General features: G+C 44.7%; 1 protein-coding gene across 1 annotated transcript in view; it reads left to right on the top strand.

The window, feature by feature from the left end:
- LOC117868895 (excitatory amino acid transporter 5-like) overlaps nucleotides 1–2,738 on the top strand; it is a 73,926-nt gene extending 71,188 nt beyond the window's left edge. Inside the window, exons 10-11 of the mRNA XM_034755271.1 lie at nucleotides 2,210–2,309; nucleotides 2,434–2,738. Coding sequence (XP_034611162.1) covers nucleotides 2,210–2,309; nucleotides 2,434–2,571 — 238 coding nt within the window. The 3' untranslated portion in view covers nucleotides 2,572–2,738. The remainder of the gene's footprint in view (nucleotides 1–2,209; nucleotides 2,310–2,433) is intronic.
- Nucleotides 2,739–15,463: the final 12,725 nt, after the last annotated feature.

The following is a 15,463-nucleotide window of genomic DNA, read 5'->3' as shown; positions in this document are numbered from 1 at the left end:
TTTATCGCGTGTAGTGTAGACGCGATAAATCAATCCCTGATCGTTCTCCCATCGACTGCTGAACTCCAGTTCAGCGAGAGGCGGAAGCAAAGTCGACGGGGAAGTGGCAGCCATCGATCCCACGCCGCAAGGACGCGAAGTAAGTGATTCTAAGTCGATTTAAGATACGTCGCCTTCAGCTACATTATTCTCGTAGCTGAAGTTGCGTATCTTAGATCGATCCCCCTCCGCCAGTGTAGACCAGGCCTTAGAGGTTTTTAAGGCCTGGTTTAACAAAGCCCTGGCTGGGATGATTTAGTTGGGAATTGGTCCTGCTTTGAGCAGGGGACTGGCCTAGATGACCTCCTGAGGTCTCTTCCAACCCTGATCTTCTATGATTCTATGGTATGCTGCTAGCCTGTGCTCTGCAATGGTTGTCTGCTGAAGTAATTGCTAAGTGGCGTGGTAAAGTGTCCTACCACAGCAGAAAAAAGAAGGCAGCCCTTCCCAGAAACCTTCGGTAGAGGAGTGCAGAGTACCTCCATCAAAGTTTCATTGAGATTTCTCCAAAGGATTCGGGGCACATAAACTGCTCCATGTGGCCCTCTCTTGGTTGTTTCACTACTTCTTCTAGCACAAGTAAAAAAAAGTAAATTAACAGATGTGTCCTGCTACTTTGGGGTTTCCATCCCTGGATTTTCAAAGAAAATAGCATATTTACCAGAGGTTCCTTCCCCTGCATCAGGCTTCCCTGAGCTGGACTGTCAGGACTGGCTGGTGGAGTCAAAACCATGTCCTGGCTCACTGGGCAGCTAGATCCTCCAGTCGCCTGGTCCCCATATTCCTCCTCCACCTCCTCCTCACTGTTCACAGCAGAGGTCTGTGACTTGGGCTCCTTTAAAGTACTGACAGGCTCTCTGAGGTCATGGTGAGGTCTCCACCAAGGATGGCTACTTTGTAGAAGTGGCAGGTCTGCAGCTCCGCACCGTATCGGTTGTTGCACTCTCTTGCCTTCTGGTATGCCTGCCCCAGCTCCTTGGCTTTTAGCAGACACTGCCGCTGGTCCCCCTTGTAGCTCTTCTCCTGCTGTCCCTGAGCAATCTGCTCTTCTCCCCACAGGCTCAGGAGATCCAATACCTCCTGTACTCCAGGCAGGAGCACATCTGCAGCATGTAGCCGGGCATGGTCAGCTGGGCAGTTACACTCAACAGTGGAGAGAGGCTAGGTGTGCTCATCAAGCTGAGCAACCAGGAAAAGGAATTTCAAAAATTGGTGGAGTTTTTAAAGGGAGGGGCAGCTTCTTGTCCCATGACCCTTAGGCAGCAAATTCACAATGGCAACCAGAGCCGTCTTGTGAGGCATTGTGGGGCAGCTCCTGGAGGCCAAGAACAGTTGATGTAAGTAACGTGGTGTCTACGCTGATACTGCATCGACCTAACTACATCCACCCTGAATCTATGCTGCTTGGGGAGGTGGTGCTATTCAGTTGGTGTAGTGGGGCAGTTACATCAGTAAAAGTGAAATTTAAGTGTAGACACATCCATAGGGAGGTCTACATAAACTGTCTTGTGTTGACATAACCGTGCAGTGTAGACTAGGCCTTAGTTTAAAGGATTTAGGAGCAGAAATCTTTCAATGGGAATTGCACTCCTAAAAATCCAAGGCATTTTAAGGAGCTTTATCTATTTAGGGGGCGTTTTACCCAACTCTTGCATTGTAAAGTGTTTTTGAGACCTCAAATCATTCTTGTAGCTTTTCTCTGAATCCTGTTTTCAACATCCTCTTGAGAGTGTGGACACCAAAAGTGAATACAGTATTCCAGCAGTAGTCCCATCAATACATATGCTAAGGTACTATCTACTTCTACTTTTATAAGTAAAATGGTTATAAAATCTATAAAATTTTAGATTTTGTAATTTTTTAATTCACATTTTGGTAAATCAAAAATGTAGGGCTCAATGACCTGACCTTGTCCTTTTGAACAGCTGTTGCATTTTACTCCAGAGGCAGTTGCCTGGCAATGTCAGGTGAAGCAAATCAGTGTACTGTGAGTGTATATATTTAAAGCACTTTGGGATCTCTTTGGGATAAAAAGGTAGTATGGAAATGCAAGAGGTTATTTATTTTGCTTGTGTTCTTGCAGGGGAAATCAGATTAATCTTCCCAATATCTACCACCACCGGCACTTTCACCAAAGCTATCTGGCTCTCACGGCTCTTTTTTCTTTTAGAGATCGACTTAGAACAATGACCAATGTCCTGGGTGATGCACTTGCTGCGGGCATCATAGCACATGTCTGCCAGAAAGATTTTGCCCCAAAGCCAGAAAAAGTACGTATATCCATTTGGGAGGGGAAAAAAAAAAAAAAAAGAGGGGTACCGGAACAAAAATCAAATACAGAAACTGGGCAGGTCAGGGAGCAGAATTAAGAGCATATCTTTCTTGTTTTTGCAGCAAGATCCAGTGAGCAACACGGAGAAGCTTTCTTCTGCAGAGAACTCCCTTCTCCAGCCCAAAGACCACGTGATGGAAATGATTGTAGAAACGTTGTCCGAACGAACAGGAGTTAATTACAGTATCTGCCAGGTGTAATGGCCACAACATTTTCATACCCAGGAAGGGGATTCCGGTGCTAAAACGTTGCCAATCTACTGTGTGTGTAGATGTGGACCTTACTGTGCACAAAGAAGGCAGAAAAATCCATTATTTTCTATGGAGGTGTTTGGGAGGCTCTGAAGAGCTAGCGCAGCATAACTGTACTGGCCAGAAGTTAAATAAGCAGCAGTGCCAACTGCTTGCGGCTTGAACCCGAGAGGCTACAGCTATGACGTTGTTGTCTTGACAGTCCAAAACGACAGATTTTTAAAGGTTTCATGTCACTAGTTCTCAACACAATTCTCCCCCCCCAGAACAGAGGAATGGACAGTTAGAGGAGAACCGTAGCTGGTTGTTTTAAAAGGGGGCTGAGAAAAGGTAGAGCTGTGTCACCTTCGCCCATTCTCTGTTAGCAATTGCTGGTCAGTTTGCATTATGTTTATTATACTGATAATTTTTTGACTGTCTTATTTTTAAATGGTTGTTGGTAAATTTTTTTATAGTGAGATTTTATATTTTCTAAAAATGGAGATTTCAAGCAGACTTTCTGCCTGTCATTCCAAATCTAATTCTGTCTTCAAGGAACAGGCTGTTTGGACATCTTCGGACACAGAAGTTAGTAGCAGAGTTGTTTGGAAATGTTCCAATTTTTTCACTTGATAAGGTTCCCAACAACCATTTGTGGCTCTGTCAATGACTGCTCCATCTAGTGTGGTGAAGATGTAGGTATTAAACACAAGATTTGGGAATGAATGGCAAAATTTGCAAGATGAGAGTGGAATACAAAAATCAAAATCATCTTTGGTTTCTTCATGATAAATTTGAACTAAATGCAAGCAACTGGAAACTGCATGCAGGCATGAAAAGGAAATGGAAAATACAATTGTATCTGGATTTAAATTTTTTTTTAAATATGATCAAGCATTAAAACAGTGCTTTTGAATATATTTTATTTATGAATCAATCTTCCTCTTCAAGTATAAAACATGTCATATTAACCAACCCCTCCCCACATCATTTTTCCCGATCAGTGAGTTATGGACCAGATCCCAATAAAATTATACTGATTTCCCAGCTGAGGACCTGGCCTGTTTTGAATGTTGTTCCAAAGGTAGCCTTAATATATCAAGTCTGGTTTTGTGGCAAAAAAAAAATCATGAGTGAGTTTATATCCTTTTGGAAATGTCATTCTCCCCCACCCCACTGTATCATTACCACTCCCGTATAACAAAGCGCTGCCTCTCTCAAACTCCCATTCATTTATTTTGCATTCCCTAGAAGGAACCACTCCGTGAATTCCACAAGGGCCTGATCTGACTCTCTTTGAGGTCAGTGGAAAGGCTCCCATTAACTTCAATGGTGGTTGGATCAGACCCTGAGAGACTGCGGAGCTGCATGGGGTCTATGGATGCAAGCGCCTGTTCCTTGCAGTACATAACAATTTAAAACAGTCATACTTAGACCTCAGTGGTTCAGGAGCCCAATTAGCAATCAACGTTACCCCACAGAGCCACAATGGTGTGAAGTCATGGTTTCATTTACTATAGTGCTAGGTATTCACATTTAAACAGTATGACGGGGCAATATTTAGATTATATATTATTCTCACAGCAAAATGACTGACCAAGTATTTTATCAACTACAATTGGTTAATAACATAGTAGAAGCATCCTGATTGGTCAATCACTTAAATTGGTTAATAATTAAATCACATAGTGTTTGAATATCACGTGCTGCAAGGAGCAGCAGAAGACACATTAGAGAACCACTTGCAGCTTGTAAGCCTCAGGCTAAGGATCACGGATTTAAAAGGTATAATTGTGAGGGGAAGGGAGAAAAGCCTTTGAGGAAATCGCTAGTACTTATTTCCTTATGAAATACCTCAGGGGCATTCTACAGTGCGCAGCGCAGAGGCTATTATTTCAAGAACAAAAATTTTATAAACTGGATCTAAAATTTCTATGTGTGATTCAATGTAATCTTCCGGGGAGTTTTAATTTTTTTTTCTGTTTTTTGTAAGAAAAATATAAACTGCATCTTCTGTGTGGCAAGTAGAAAAGCAAATGCTATTAAAATTATGCAAATAGGTGTGCGCAGCCCAAAACCACATTTTCCTGTTTATTTAACCAAAATGTCAGTGACAGCTTTGGGCCTTATGATGGTTGGCCCTGCAAGGCTGCAATAAGAAAGTGTAATCAGGGCTACAGTGACCTTTGTAGGGGGACAGCACCTAGCAGAAATCAGCCAGCCAGGAATGGCCAGTTTGTGGCAGTGGGGACAGCAGATTTCATTAATTAAAAAACCTTTATCTATTCAAAATCAAGACAATTAAAACCTACGTACCCTTGAGGGAAAAGGGAGCGAGGGTAAAGCCAGTGTGTGTAAACACTTACTTGTTGCTTCATTTCAGGTTAGACTGAAAAGCTTTTTGGGTCATGGACTGTCTCTCCGGGACCTTTGGGAGCCACCATGATCCAAACACCATATATACTATTAGTGGCTCTTCAGATCAAGAACTCCACTCCCTCCTGAAGATTGCAAAGAGGAATAAAGACTGCTAACTTTACTATATACATTTGAATTTGTTAGTAAATTTGTTTCATTTTCTCAAATCCAAAATGGAATGGAAATCTTTGAAATTACAAAAAATACTAATCTTAGAAACCCTTTCAGTACGGTTGAGGGATACAGTCTATTGGTCCTAGGCCTTGTCTCTGAGGATATGTCTACACAGGAACTAGTCACCACGGCTGGTCCGTGCCGGCCGACTTGGGCTGTTTCATTGCTATGTAGACTTCCAGCCTCAGGCTGGAGCCAAAGATTGGGGCCCCTCTCATGTCACAGGGCCCTAGAGCCTGGGCTCCAGCCCGAACAGGGCAGTCAACACAGCAATGAAACAGCCCTGCAGCCCAAGCCCCACGAGTCCAAATCAGCGGGCAGGTTTTTCTTTGCTGTGTAGACATACCCAGAGAAAGTTGCACCAATTCAACTGAAATTTGTTTAAAACCAAAATAAGGATATCCCTAGCCCTTTCGTACAGGTTTAACAAAATTAGTTTAGAATCAGACCTTAAGTTAAACTGATGCTATTTTCTCTCAGACAGATCCAGTTCCACCCTGAAGGCTGATAGAATGCATGATGGTACTGTCTTAATATTTACACATCTCTTCCAGGTACCTAAGGGGGGGAAAGGCCCTCAGAGGTGATCAAACTGCTCTCAATTCTAATACACAAACATGTAAGGGGGGGAGGGATAGCTCAGTGGTTTGAGCATTGGCCTGCTAAACCCAGGGTTGTGAGTTCAATCCTTGAGGGGGCCACTTGGGAATCTGGGGCAAAATCAGTACTTGGTCCTGCTAGTGAAGGCAGGGGGCTGGACTCGATGACCTTTCAAGGTCCCTTCCAGTTCTAGGAGATGGGATATCTCCATTATTAAATTAAAATTAAAATTAAGCTTATGTTGTATTCCATAGCCCTTCTTAGAGAGCATCACAACTGGTGGTTGCTGCATCTGTTAACATGACAGTAGGAGCTGGTGGATGAAAAGAATACAGGCTTAAAAAGTAAAGCATTTGTTTTCCTGAAAAATTATTTGCCCTAATAAAATGTAATGGCTCAACAGACATCTAGGTGATGCCATTTAATTTATTTCTCTAGTTTGGTGGACTAATTTCCTAACTGAAGGGGAGAAATAACTTTAGGGGGAAACTTGGGTGCTGCCCAGAGTTCTAGTTCATCAGGAAAAGCGATAGAAAAAGCGTCTTTGTAAATTGAATTTCTTGTCAATTAAACACACTCTGCCAAAGCAACGGCCACAAGGAAGGCAACTGAGACACGAAAACTAATGAGATGGTAGCCTCTGAATCAAATGGGTTTTACCAATAATTTATTCAAAACTAAATTCATCTTCTGGCTAGCCAACTTATAACTTTCAGCACAGTGGTTACAGCACTCACTTGAGATGTGGGAGACCCACATTCAATTCCTCTGTCTGTTGGAGGAGGAGAAAGAATTTGAACAGGGGGTCTCCCACCTCTTGGGAGGGTGCTTTAACCACTGGGCTAGAAGTTATTTGGTGGGCACCACTTCGTTCTACCACATTTCGAATGGGATCCAATCCAGTAGATGGACTTGGAGCACAGCTAGTGGATAAGGCCCCTCCACAACTTAGGCAAATTCCTATTTTCCCCTGGTTTGTGAACTGTCCTGAGCCTCAGGCAGAAGATAGGCACCTGGAGGCTTAGCGGGAGGTACATGTTCAGAGGCAGGAATGTAGGCGCTGAGTAAGTTTAGACACCTATAGGGTTTGGTGGGAGTTTTGTGGATCGCCATGGAGCCAAAACTAGGATTGAAGTCCTAAACACCTTTGTGGATCTAGGCCTAATGTGAGTTGCCCTAGGTCTCCATGGTTGCAGGCTAGGGCCTTACCCATTGGGCCATCCTCTAATTCTTCACTGCAGGGCCACACTAGAAACAGCCCCATTCAAGAACCCCCACTTAAATAACATTTTTGATCCATTTAATAGGGACCACACCTTGATATGGTTCAGTACTTTTTTTTTTTTTTAAATAAAAAAATTGTACAGTACTGAGGCAAATACCTTTAGGAAATACAAGTAAATTACATCAGCGTAATTACTTTTATTAACCTCACTTTCTTCTTGATATAATTATTTGACAAGAGTATAAATTTTATTTTTAATACAAGAACTATATTCTATCTAGCCCTTCTGACTGGCATTTCCATCCTTAAATTCTTTATTGATAGAGGCATATATTATCAGTTCCGATATTCTGCCTGCCATCGGGCTAACCAGAGAGACATGGAGGGTGAGGTAGTATCTTTTATTGGACCAACTTCTGTTGCTGAGAGAGACAGGCTTTCAAGCTATACAGAGGGTCCCTCTGGGAGAGATATTCACAGTGTCACAGCTAAATACAAGGTCAAAGCATCACTAATTATCACATATTCTAAGGGGGCCCTGTAGTAACGGGATGTTAGCGGGTTACAGATTGCTGTAATACGCTATAAATCCAGTGTCTCTGTTCAGTCCATGATTTTTAGTGTCTAGCAAAGTTATGAATTTAAGCTCCAAGGCTCGTCTTTTGAAAGTGTTGTGCAGGTGCCCTTGAGAATGAGGACTGATAGCCTGTATTTGACCTAGCCCATTTATAATCACCCGGTCATATCTGGAGTTGGTTTCTCATTTTTCATTCCTTTTTCGTAATCTCTAAAGCAAGATGGTTTTTAGCTCAAGCAGTATTTTCCCCATGACAATGGAAGTGAGGCATCTTAGACATCTAGCAAATTATTAAAAAAAAAACCTCAATTTCTATTCACATTTTTCTGTTGAAATTTTTGGCCACAGTCAATACTGCTCACAATTAACTTTAGCTTTGGAAAAATCAGTTCTTGTAAAGCATATATATTATTGGTTAGGACTGTATTCCATTTGCACAAATCAACTGCAACTCAAGTGAGGTTTTTTTACCCACAAAAGTTTATGCCCAAATACATCTGTTAGTCTTTAAGGTGCCACCGGACTCCTTGTTGATTTTGTGGATACAGACTAACACGCTACCCCCTGATACTTGCAACTCAATTGGTCCCTTGTATTTAGGCTACCAATATTGTTTAGTTCAGTGGACAATTCATCTTTCTCTGTCAGAATGAGGTCTGCTATTGAATGACCCCATATTGGATCCAATGTATTTTGCGTAAGTAAAACGTTCTTAGAGTATCTCAAAATTATAATTTTCTATTGATGGCCTGAGACCTGCAATAAATCTCCCAGGTTGAAATTCTCCCTGGATAATGCACTTTTTCTTTCTATTCATTATAGATAGGTGCTTAACGAGCTGTTTACCCTGTTCGCTAATCTTATTTGGTAATCCATAACAGACCCCTTTCAATGCCTTCCTTTGTGCTCTATCATTGATCCCCAAGTATTCCTTAAGATCTTGTGCTTCCAAGTTGTCAATAATACTAAAGCAGGTAATAGCACCTTTGGCCTTGTCTACACACAAACTGGCACTGATTTAACTACATTGGTTTAAAAACACAGTAAGTTGAACTGGTGAAAGTCTGTGTGCAGATAAAGCCTCTGATGATGTGGCCAGCTCCCTCTACCCTTCCTGAGGAGGTTGTAGCCAGTGCAGCTGGTATCAAGCGGAGTGTCCCAGGGGTCAGTCCTAGGCCGTTTTTTTTCTACATCTTCATTAATGATCTGGATGATAGGATTAATTGCACCCTCAGCAAATTCGCAGATGACACTAAACTGGAGGGAGAGGTAGACACGCTGGAGGGTAGGGATAGAGTCCAAAGTGACGGAGGCAAACTGGAAGATTGGGCCAAAAGAAATCTGATGAGGTTCAACAAGGACAAATGCAGAGTCCTGCACTTAGGAAGGAAGAATCCCATGCACCGCTACAGGCTGGGGACCAACTGGCTAAGCAGCAGTTCTGCAGAAAAAGACCTGGGGATTACAGTGGATGAGAAGCTGGATATGAGTCAGCAGTGTGCCCTTGTTACCAAGAAGGCCAATGGCATATTGGGCTATATTAGTAGCAGCATTGCCAGCAGATTGAGGGAAGTGATTATTCCTTTCTATTTGGCACTGGTGAAGCCACACCTGGAGTATTGTGTCCAGTTTTGGTCCCCCCACTACAGAAGGGATGTGGACAAATTGGAGAGTCCAGCGGAGGGCAACGAAAATTATTTACGAGGAGAGGCTGAGGGAACTGGGCTTGTTTAGCCTGCAGAAGAGAAGAGTGAGGGGGGATTTGATAGCAGCCTTCAACTACCTGAAGGGGAGTTCCAAAGAGGATGGAGCTCGGCTATTCTCAGTGGTGGCAGATGACAGAACAAGAAGCAATGGTCTCAAGTTGCATTGGGGGAGGTTAGATATTAGGAAACACTATTTCACTAGGAGGGTGGTGAAGCACTGGAATGGGTTCCCTAGGGAAGTGGTGGAATCTCCATCCATAGAGGTTTTTAAGGCCCAGCTTGACAAAGTCCTGGCTGGGGTGATTTTGGGGATGGTGGTCCTGCTTTGAGCAGGGGATTGGACTAGATGACCTCCTGAGGTCTCTTCCAACCCTAATATTCTATGATTTTAATATTCCAATCATATGAATCTTCCCATCGTTTTTATTACCAACGTCAAATTTTCTCTCATACATGAAAGAAATTCCAATCCCTCCTGTTTAATACCCAGGTTCCTGGGAATGACATAAGAAATTAAATAATGTATTCCTTTCATGTCTTTTGATACTTTGATTTACGTCCACGACACCTTGAGACCAAGTTACACGTTTGAGCATACAAATGGTGGTTACTCCCTTAATGCCCTCCTCTGTCATAGCTTAACACCTACCTGACTTGTCTAGCCCGTCTATCACCAGAATTAGACAACCTCCTTCACAATGGAAGGGGGACCAAACTGTAGGCCATCTTATGTGGGAAGAGGATCTGATGTTCCAATCATTTACCAAACATCAGTTCACCCCAAGAATCCTCTGCCTGTGTTCCCTTGCTTGTGGAAAATCATCTGGACTTTCCTTGTCAACAGTTCTCCTCCAAGATCCCTGAAGTATTCAATTATCTGTGAAACCAGGTCATTGGTGCCAAAATTTAACAGACATCATGCCTGCTGTCTTAAGAATCTTGTCCAATCTTGCAGTCACGTCCCTTGCCTTAGCTCACACCATTCTGCTGGCTGTACCCTTCAGAATGTTTTGTCAACTCTTCCTAACATGGATTTCCCAATAAGGTGTCTGTTTCCTATGGTTGGCTGGAGGTTCTCTCTTGGACATAACCTAATCCAAAGACTTGGGACAAGTGGCTGCCTGCAGTTATGTCCCCTGCAACGCTCTTCCTTTCCTCTAGTGGATTTCTCAGAGACATTCTCTGCAGTTGTCACACCAAGCACTTGATGTTGATCAGATAGCTTTAGTCACGTAGAATTCCTCCTAGTTCTCCTTTCCCCGTGGTCACAGTGCCAATCATTATCTTTGTTTTCTACTCTCTCCTGATCATTCTTAGCTGATTCTTCCTCCCTTGTTGAATCTACAGTGGTGATGCCTGAAGTTTCTCTGATGTAGGATTAAGAGGAGTTCTTTTCTTCCCATACAGGCATCAGTTTGCATGTCTTACACAGAAAGTCTCTTGTCTTCAGGCAGGAAAGAACACATGGTACAGCCTCTGCAGGTCACAATACCTGTTACCTTGCTGGTCAGTAGGGTTACCAAAGTAGAAATGTAGATTCCGCCCTCACTGTTCTCACAACAGAAGCTTCTTGACCAATCCATCTCTTTTGGGGAATATGAGATGGGACCAGAGGTGAAGTTTAGCGATTGTGAAGGATATGGGCTTGAACAGACACTCATCAGCTCTCCATGTGGTTTAATTAGCCTCGCTGACAATCTCTTGTATCTACAACTATAAACTCCCCAGCCTCTTTTTCCCTTTTGCCTCATGAACTCATAGAAAGGGTGTCTCAGTCAAGTTGGTTCCTATGGCTGGGGCACACCTCGTCTCCGACTTCAATATGGAACTGGGGTGACTGTTATTCCATTCTCTCCCCCTAGATGTAGGGATGTAGAATAATGGACTAGCTGGACCAGAGGTCACATCCAGTGTGTCAAAACACTGATAGGTGTTAGCAGCAAATGCATCAGAGGAGGGAGCAAGAAATAATAAAGCAGATATGGGACAATCTGTCCCCCTTGCAAGTCTTGACCTACTAGTCCAAGATAAGCTTAATCCCCAAAGAATGAGGTGTTATAACCAAGGTTGTTCTCCCAAGAGCTCCTCCTTCCTCATCTCCGAAAAATGGGGGCTAGAAGTTCTGTGCTGAGTCTGAACAGTCCCTCTCTTTTGCCAGGTGTCTTTGCCATCACGACTATTTCTCTTTAGCATGTCCCCACCTGGGGTATCCCACACATAACATCAATTGTGATACTGCTTACAACAGAGTGCCAGCATGCCCCTGCCCACCTCTGAGATGTGTTGCTCATGTCCATTCCATTCTAGGTGAGCACGTGCCCATGTGTGCAGCTGTCGGAGATTTTTGCCTTAGCAGTATCTGTAGGATCAGCTGTGGCATCCTCTTGAGTGTTGTGCTCACGCGCCAGGATATTGGGCACCACCAGCCCTACACCCTCACAGTTCCTTCTTGTTGGCAACTCTGACAGAGAGGCAGGAGGGCGAGTAATGGAATGGACGTGAGCAACACATCTCGAAGAACAACAGTTACGAAAGGTAGGTAACTTTTTTCTTCTTCAATTGCTTGCTCATGTCAATTCAATTCTAGGTGACTCACAAGCAGTATCCACGGAGGTGGGCTCAGAGTTCACGCTCATGCGGCTTGCAACACTGCTCTGCTAAAGCCAGCATCGTCTCGGGCTTGCTGGATAAGTGCATAATGAGATTAAACGTGTGGAAAGACAACCAGGTAGCAGCCCTGCAGTTATGCTGAATCAGCACCTGGGCCAGGAAGGGTGCTGACGAAGCCTTCACCCTAGTCGAGTGTGCAGTCACGGTCGCTGGTGGAGGCACCTTCACCAGATCATAGCAGTAACGGATGCAGGCCGTGATCCAAGATGAAATCCTCTGAGGAGACACTGGGCGACCTTTCATCCCGTCCGCCTCTGCAACAAACAACCGCGCTGACTTGCGAAATGAAATGGCTTAGTCCTGTCAAAGTAGAAGGCAAGCACCTTCCGCGTCCTATGCCATTTGGAAGGAGCAACTTGCCACTGCCGTACCCTCCTCCACCAGGGCCCCAAATTCCTGGGCTGAATTCTGGGGTAGGGACTCCTTGAACTTACAGAGGGAGTCCCAGAAGTTGAAGTTGTAACTCCCCAAGAGAGCATTGTGGTTAGCCACCTGGAACTGAAGGCTGGCCAGTGAATAAATCTTTCTTCCAAAAAGGTCCAGGCTCTTCGCCTCCTTATTTTTGGGGGTCGAACTGGTTTGTCCCAGCTGTCCTTCTCGGCCGCCAAGACAACCAGCAAGCCCAGAGGAGGGTGGATATACAAATATTCAAAACCCTTGGCAGGAACAAAACAATTTTTCCTCTGCTTTCCTGGAGGTTGGAGGGATGGAAGATGAAGTTTGCCAGAGGGCTTTGGCTATTTTTAGGACCCCATTGTGTACTGGTAGCCCTACACGGCCAGGGATAGTTGCAGAGAGTACATTAAACACAGTATCCACCTGTTCAGCCATCTCCTTGGGCTTGGAAGTAGAGTTCGTAACCACGCTACGAAGCAGGGCCTGGTGTTCTTTAAAATCGTCTGGTGGGCTGGCACGAGAAGGCCTTGCCACTGCCTCATCTGGGGACAAGGAGGACAACTGGGTCACCAGGGGAGGCCCCAGGGCATAAGGTTTCAGGGTAGGTTATTGCTCCTCTTCCCTGCCCTCAGAGTGTGCCACACGCATCGAGCTTGATACCGCTGGTGCTGTTGGTTGCTGCTCCGAGGCAGCGGCTGAGGAATGGATTGAAGGAGGCATCGGCATTACAAGGCATACCCCACGTGCTCCAGTAGGGCCACTGCGTCGGCTACTGGCGTTGCTGCCAAGATGGCATCACAGAGGTCAACGCAGCCTCAGGTGCCCCACCGCGCTGATGCTGTCTTGGCAAAGGGCTGAATTACCCTTCAGTGCCAGAGGAATCACCTTCTGGTGACCACGGAGGGGCTGTCGATGCCAGTGTCTGATAGTGAACCAGCACCGCAGGAGACCTTGAGTAGGTGGATAGGTGCAGGGGTGGGGGGAATCGGTGCCTTAAGGGAGACCACGCCCACGGTCTAGGAGACAGGGATTTGTGCCGAGAAAACAGCCAGTGGGAGGATGATTGGTGCCAGTGATATGGTGACTGATGTCTCCCTCCAGGTGACCCGTGTTGAGAGGGTGGAGACAGCAATTGCGGTGCTGGTAATCTCGGGTGTCCTGGAGATGGAGACCTGGGGCATGGAGACGGAGAATATTGTCTCGTCTCTGGAGACTGACATAGTTTGCTCGCCCTCTGAAGGGTCTTTACAGCTGGCTTGCTCTCACATGGAGCCCTTGACATGTCCTGCGATGCCAATGGCGCTGCTAGAGGCCTTTGCTCTCTAGGTGCCAGGAGAGCCTGGGAAGGCATCACCCCTGCCACAGGTCTGGGTCCTCTACCATTCCCAGGAGTTGGCAGCAGATCCCTCGGGGGACTAAGGGGCTCCAATCAGGGAAGCATCCCTATGCGGCTGTGGTGTGGGCTGGCGGCCAACTGGGTCCTTTGCCTGAACTCTCTTGGTCCTTCTTGCTCAGTGCTGGGGAGTCAAGTTTCTTCAACCTCTTCACCGGTGATGGGGGGCGCTGGCAGGCAGAGCCCAGTGCCAGGGGTGCACTGCGCACCGAGGCCAAAGTGCTAGGGGCAGAGCCCAGCCGAGAAGGCTCGGACGCCAGGCAGAGAGCACTTCAGGCAGCTGATATGGGGGTCACTAATAGGCATAGGCCAGTTGCAGTCAGAGCAGGGCTTAAAACCTGGAGATAAGTCCCCACTGGGACTCTCTCTCTAACTACACTACTTAACTAAAAAGAACAGGAGTACTTGTGGCACCTTAGAGACTAACAAATTTATTAGAGCATAAGCTTTTGTGGACTACAGCCCACTTCTTCGGATGCATATAGAATGGAACATATAATGAGGAGATATATATACACACACATACAGAGAGCATGAACTGGTGGGAGTTGTCTTACCAACTCTGAGAGGCCAATTAAGTAAGAGAAAAAAACTTTTGAAGTGATAATCAAGATAGCCCAGTACAGACAGTTTGATAAGAAGTGTGAGAATACTTACAAGGGGGGATAGATTCAATGTTTGTAATGGCTCAGCCATTCCCAGTCCTTATTCAATTGTGAGTTGATTTGTCTAGTTTGCATATCAATTCCAGCTCAGCAGTCTCTCGTTGGAGTCTATTTTTGAAGTTTTTCTGTTGTAAGATAGCCACCCGCAGGTCTGTCATTGACTGACCAGACAGGTTAAAGTGTTCTCCCACTGGTTTTTGAGTATTATGAGATTTGTGTCCATTAATTCTTTTGCGTAGAGACAGGTTTCAGAGTAGCAGCCGTTAATGGACACAAATCTGACATCAGGAATCATAATACTCAAAAACCAGTGGGAGAACACTTTAACCTATCTGGTACATTGTATTTTTCTCCCAGAAGGATACACACTGCAGAGGGGAAATATCCCCCTAGGATTAGAACAGGTCTTCAGCTATTAAGGGGTGGGGTATTTTTTGTTTTGTTTTTGTGGACATAGAAGTTGCACAGGTGAAAGACTGATTTCCAACTCAATATAATCTATTGGGCCACAGACCAGTAACTAAGAGTCTCAAACTATTTAATGAAGAATACGTTTATATGTATTCTCCTTCCTGAGTATCAAATAGTCAATGCACAGAACTGGAGTAAGCAGATTTAGGTTCTAAATCATAGCTCCGACACTGACACACAACTCTATCCATCTCACTTCATATCTGTTCCCCTTTCCCTCAATCTACAAACTGAAGTTAGGATTTCTTACCTATTTTACAAGAGTGTTGTAAAGCTTAATTCATTGCTTAAGAAGCCATTCAGAATCCTCAAATGAAAGGTACTACTATAGAACTCCAAACTATTACCAGACAGGTTAAAGTGTTCTCCCACTGGTTTTTGAGTAGTAGGATTCCTGATGTCAGATTTGTGTCCATTAATTCTTTTGCGTAGAGACTGTCCGGTTTGGCCAATGTACATGGCAGAGGGGCATTGCTGGCACATGATGGCATAGATCACATTGGTAGATGTGCAGGTGAACGAGCCCCTGATGGTATGGCTGATGTGATTAGGTCCTATGATGATGTC

This window comes from Trachemys scripta, chromosome 22 (genome assembly GCF_013100865.1).
Source record: "Trachemys scripta elegans isolate TJP31775 chromosome 22, CAS_Tse_1.0, whole genome shotgun sequence".
NCBI lineage: Eukaryota > Metazoa > Chordata > Testudines > Emydidae > Trachemys > Trachemys scripta.
This window is presented reverse-complemented; position numbering and strand designations above follow the sequence as displayed.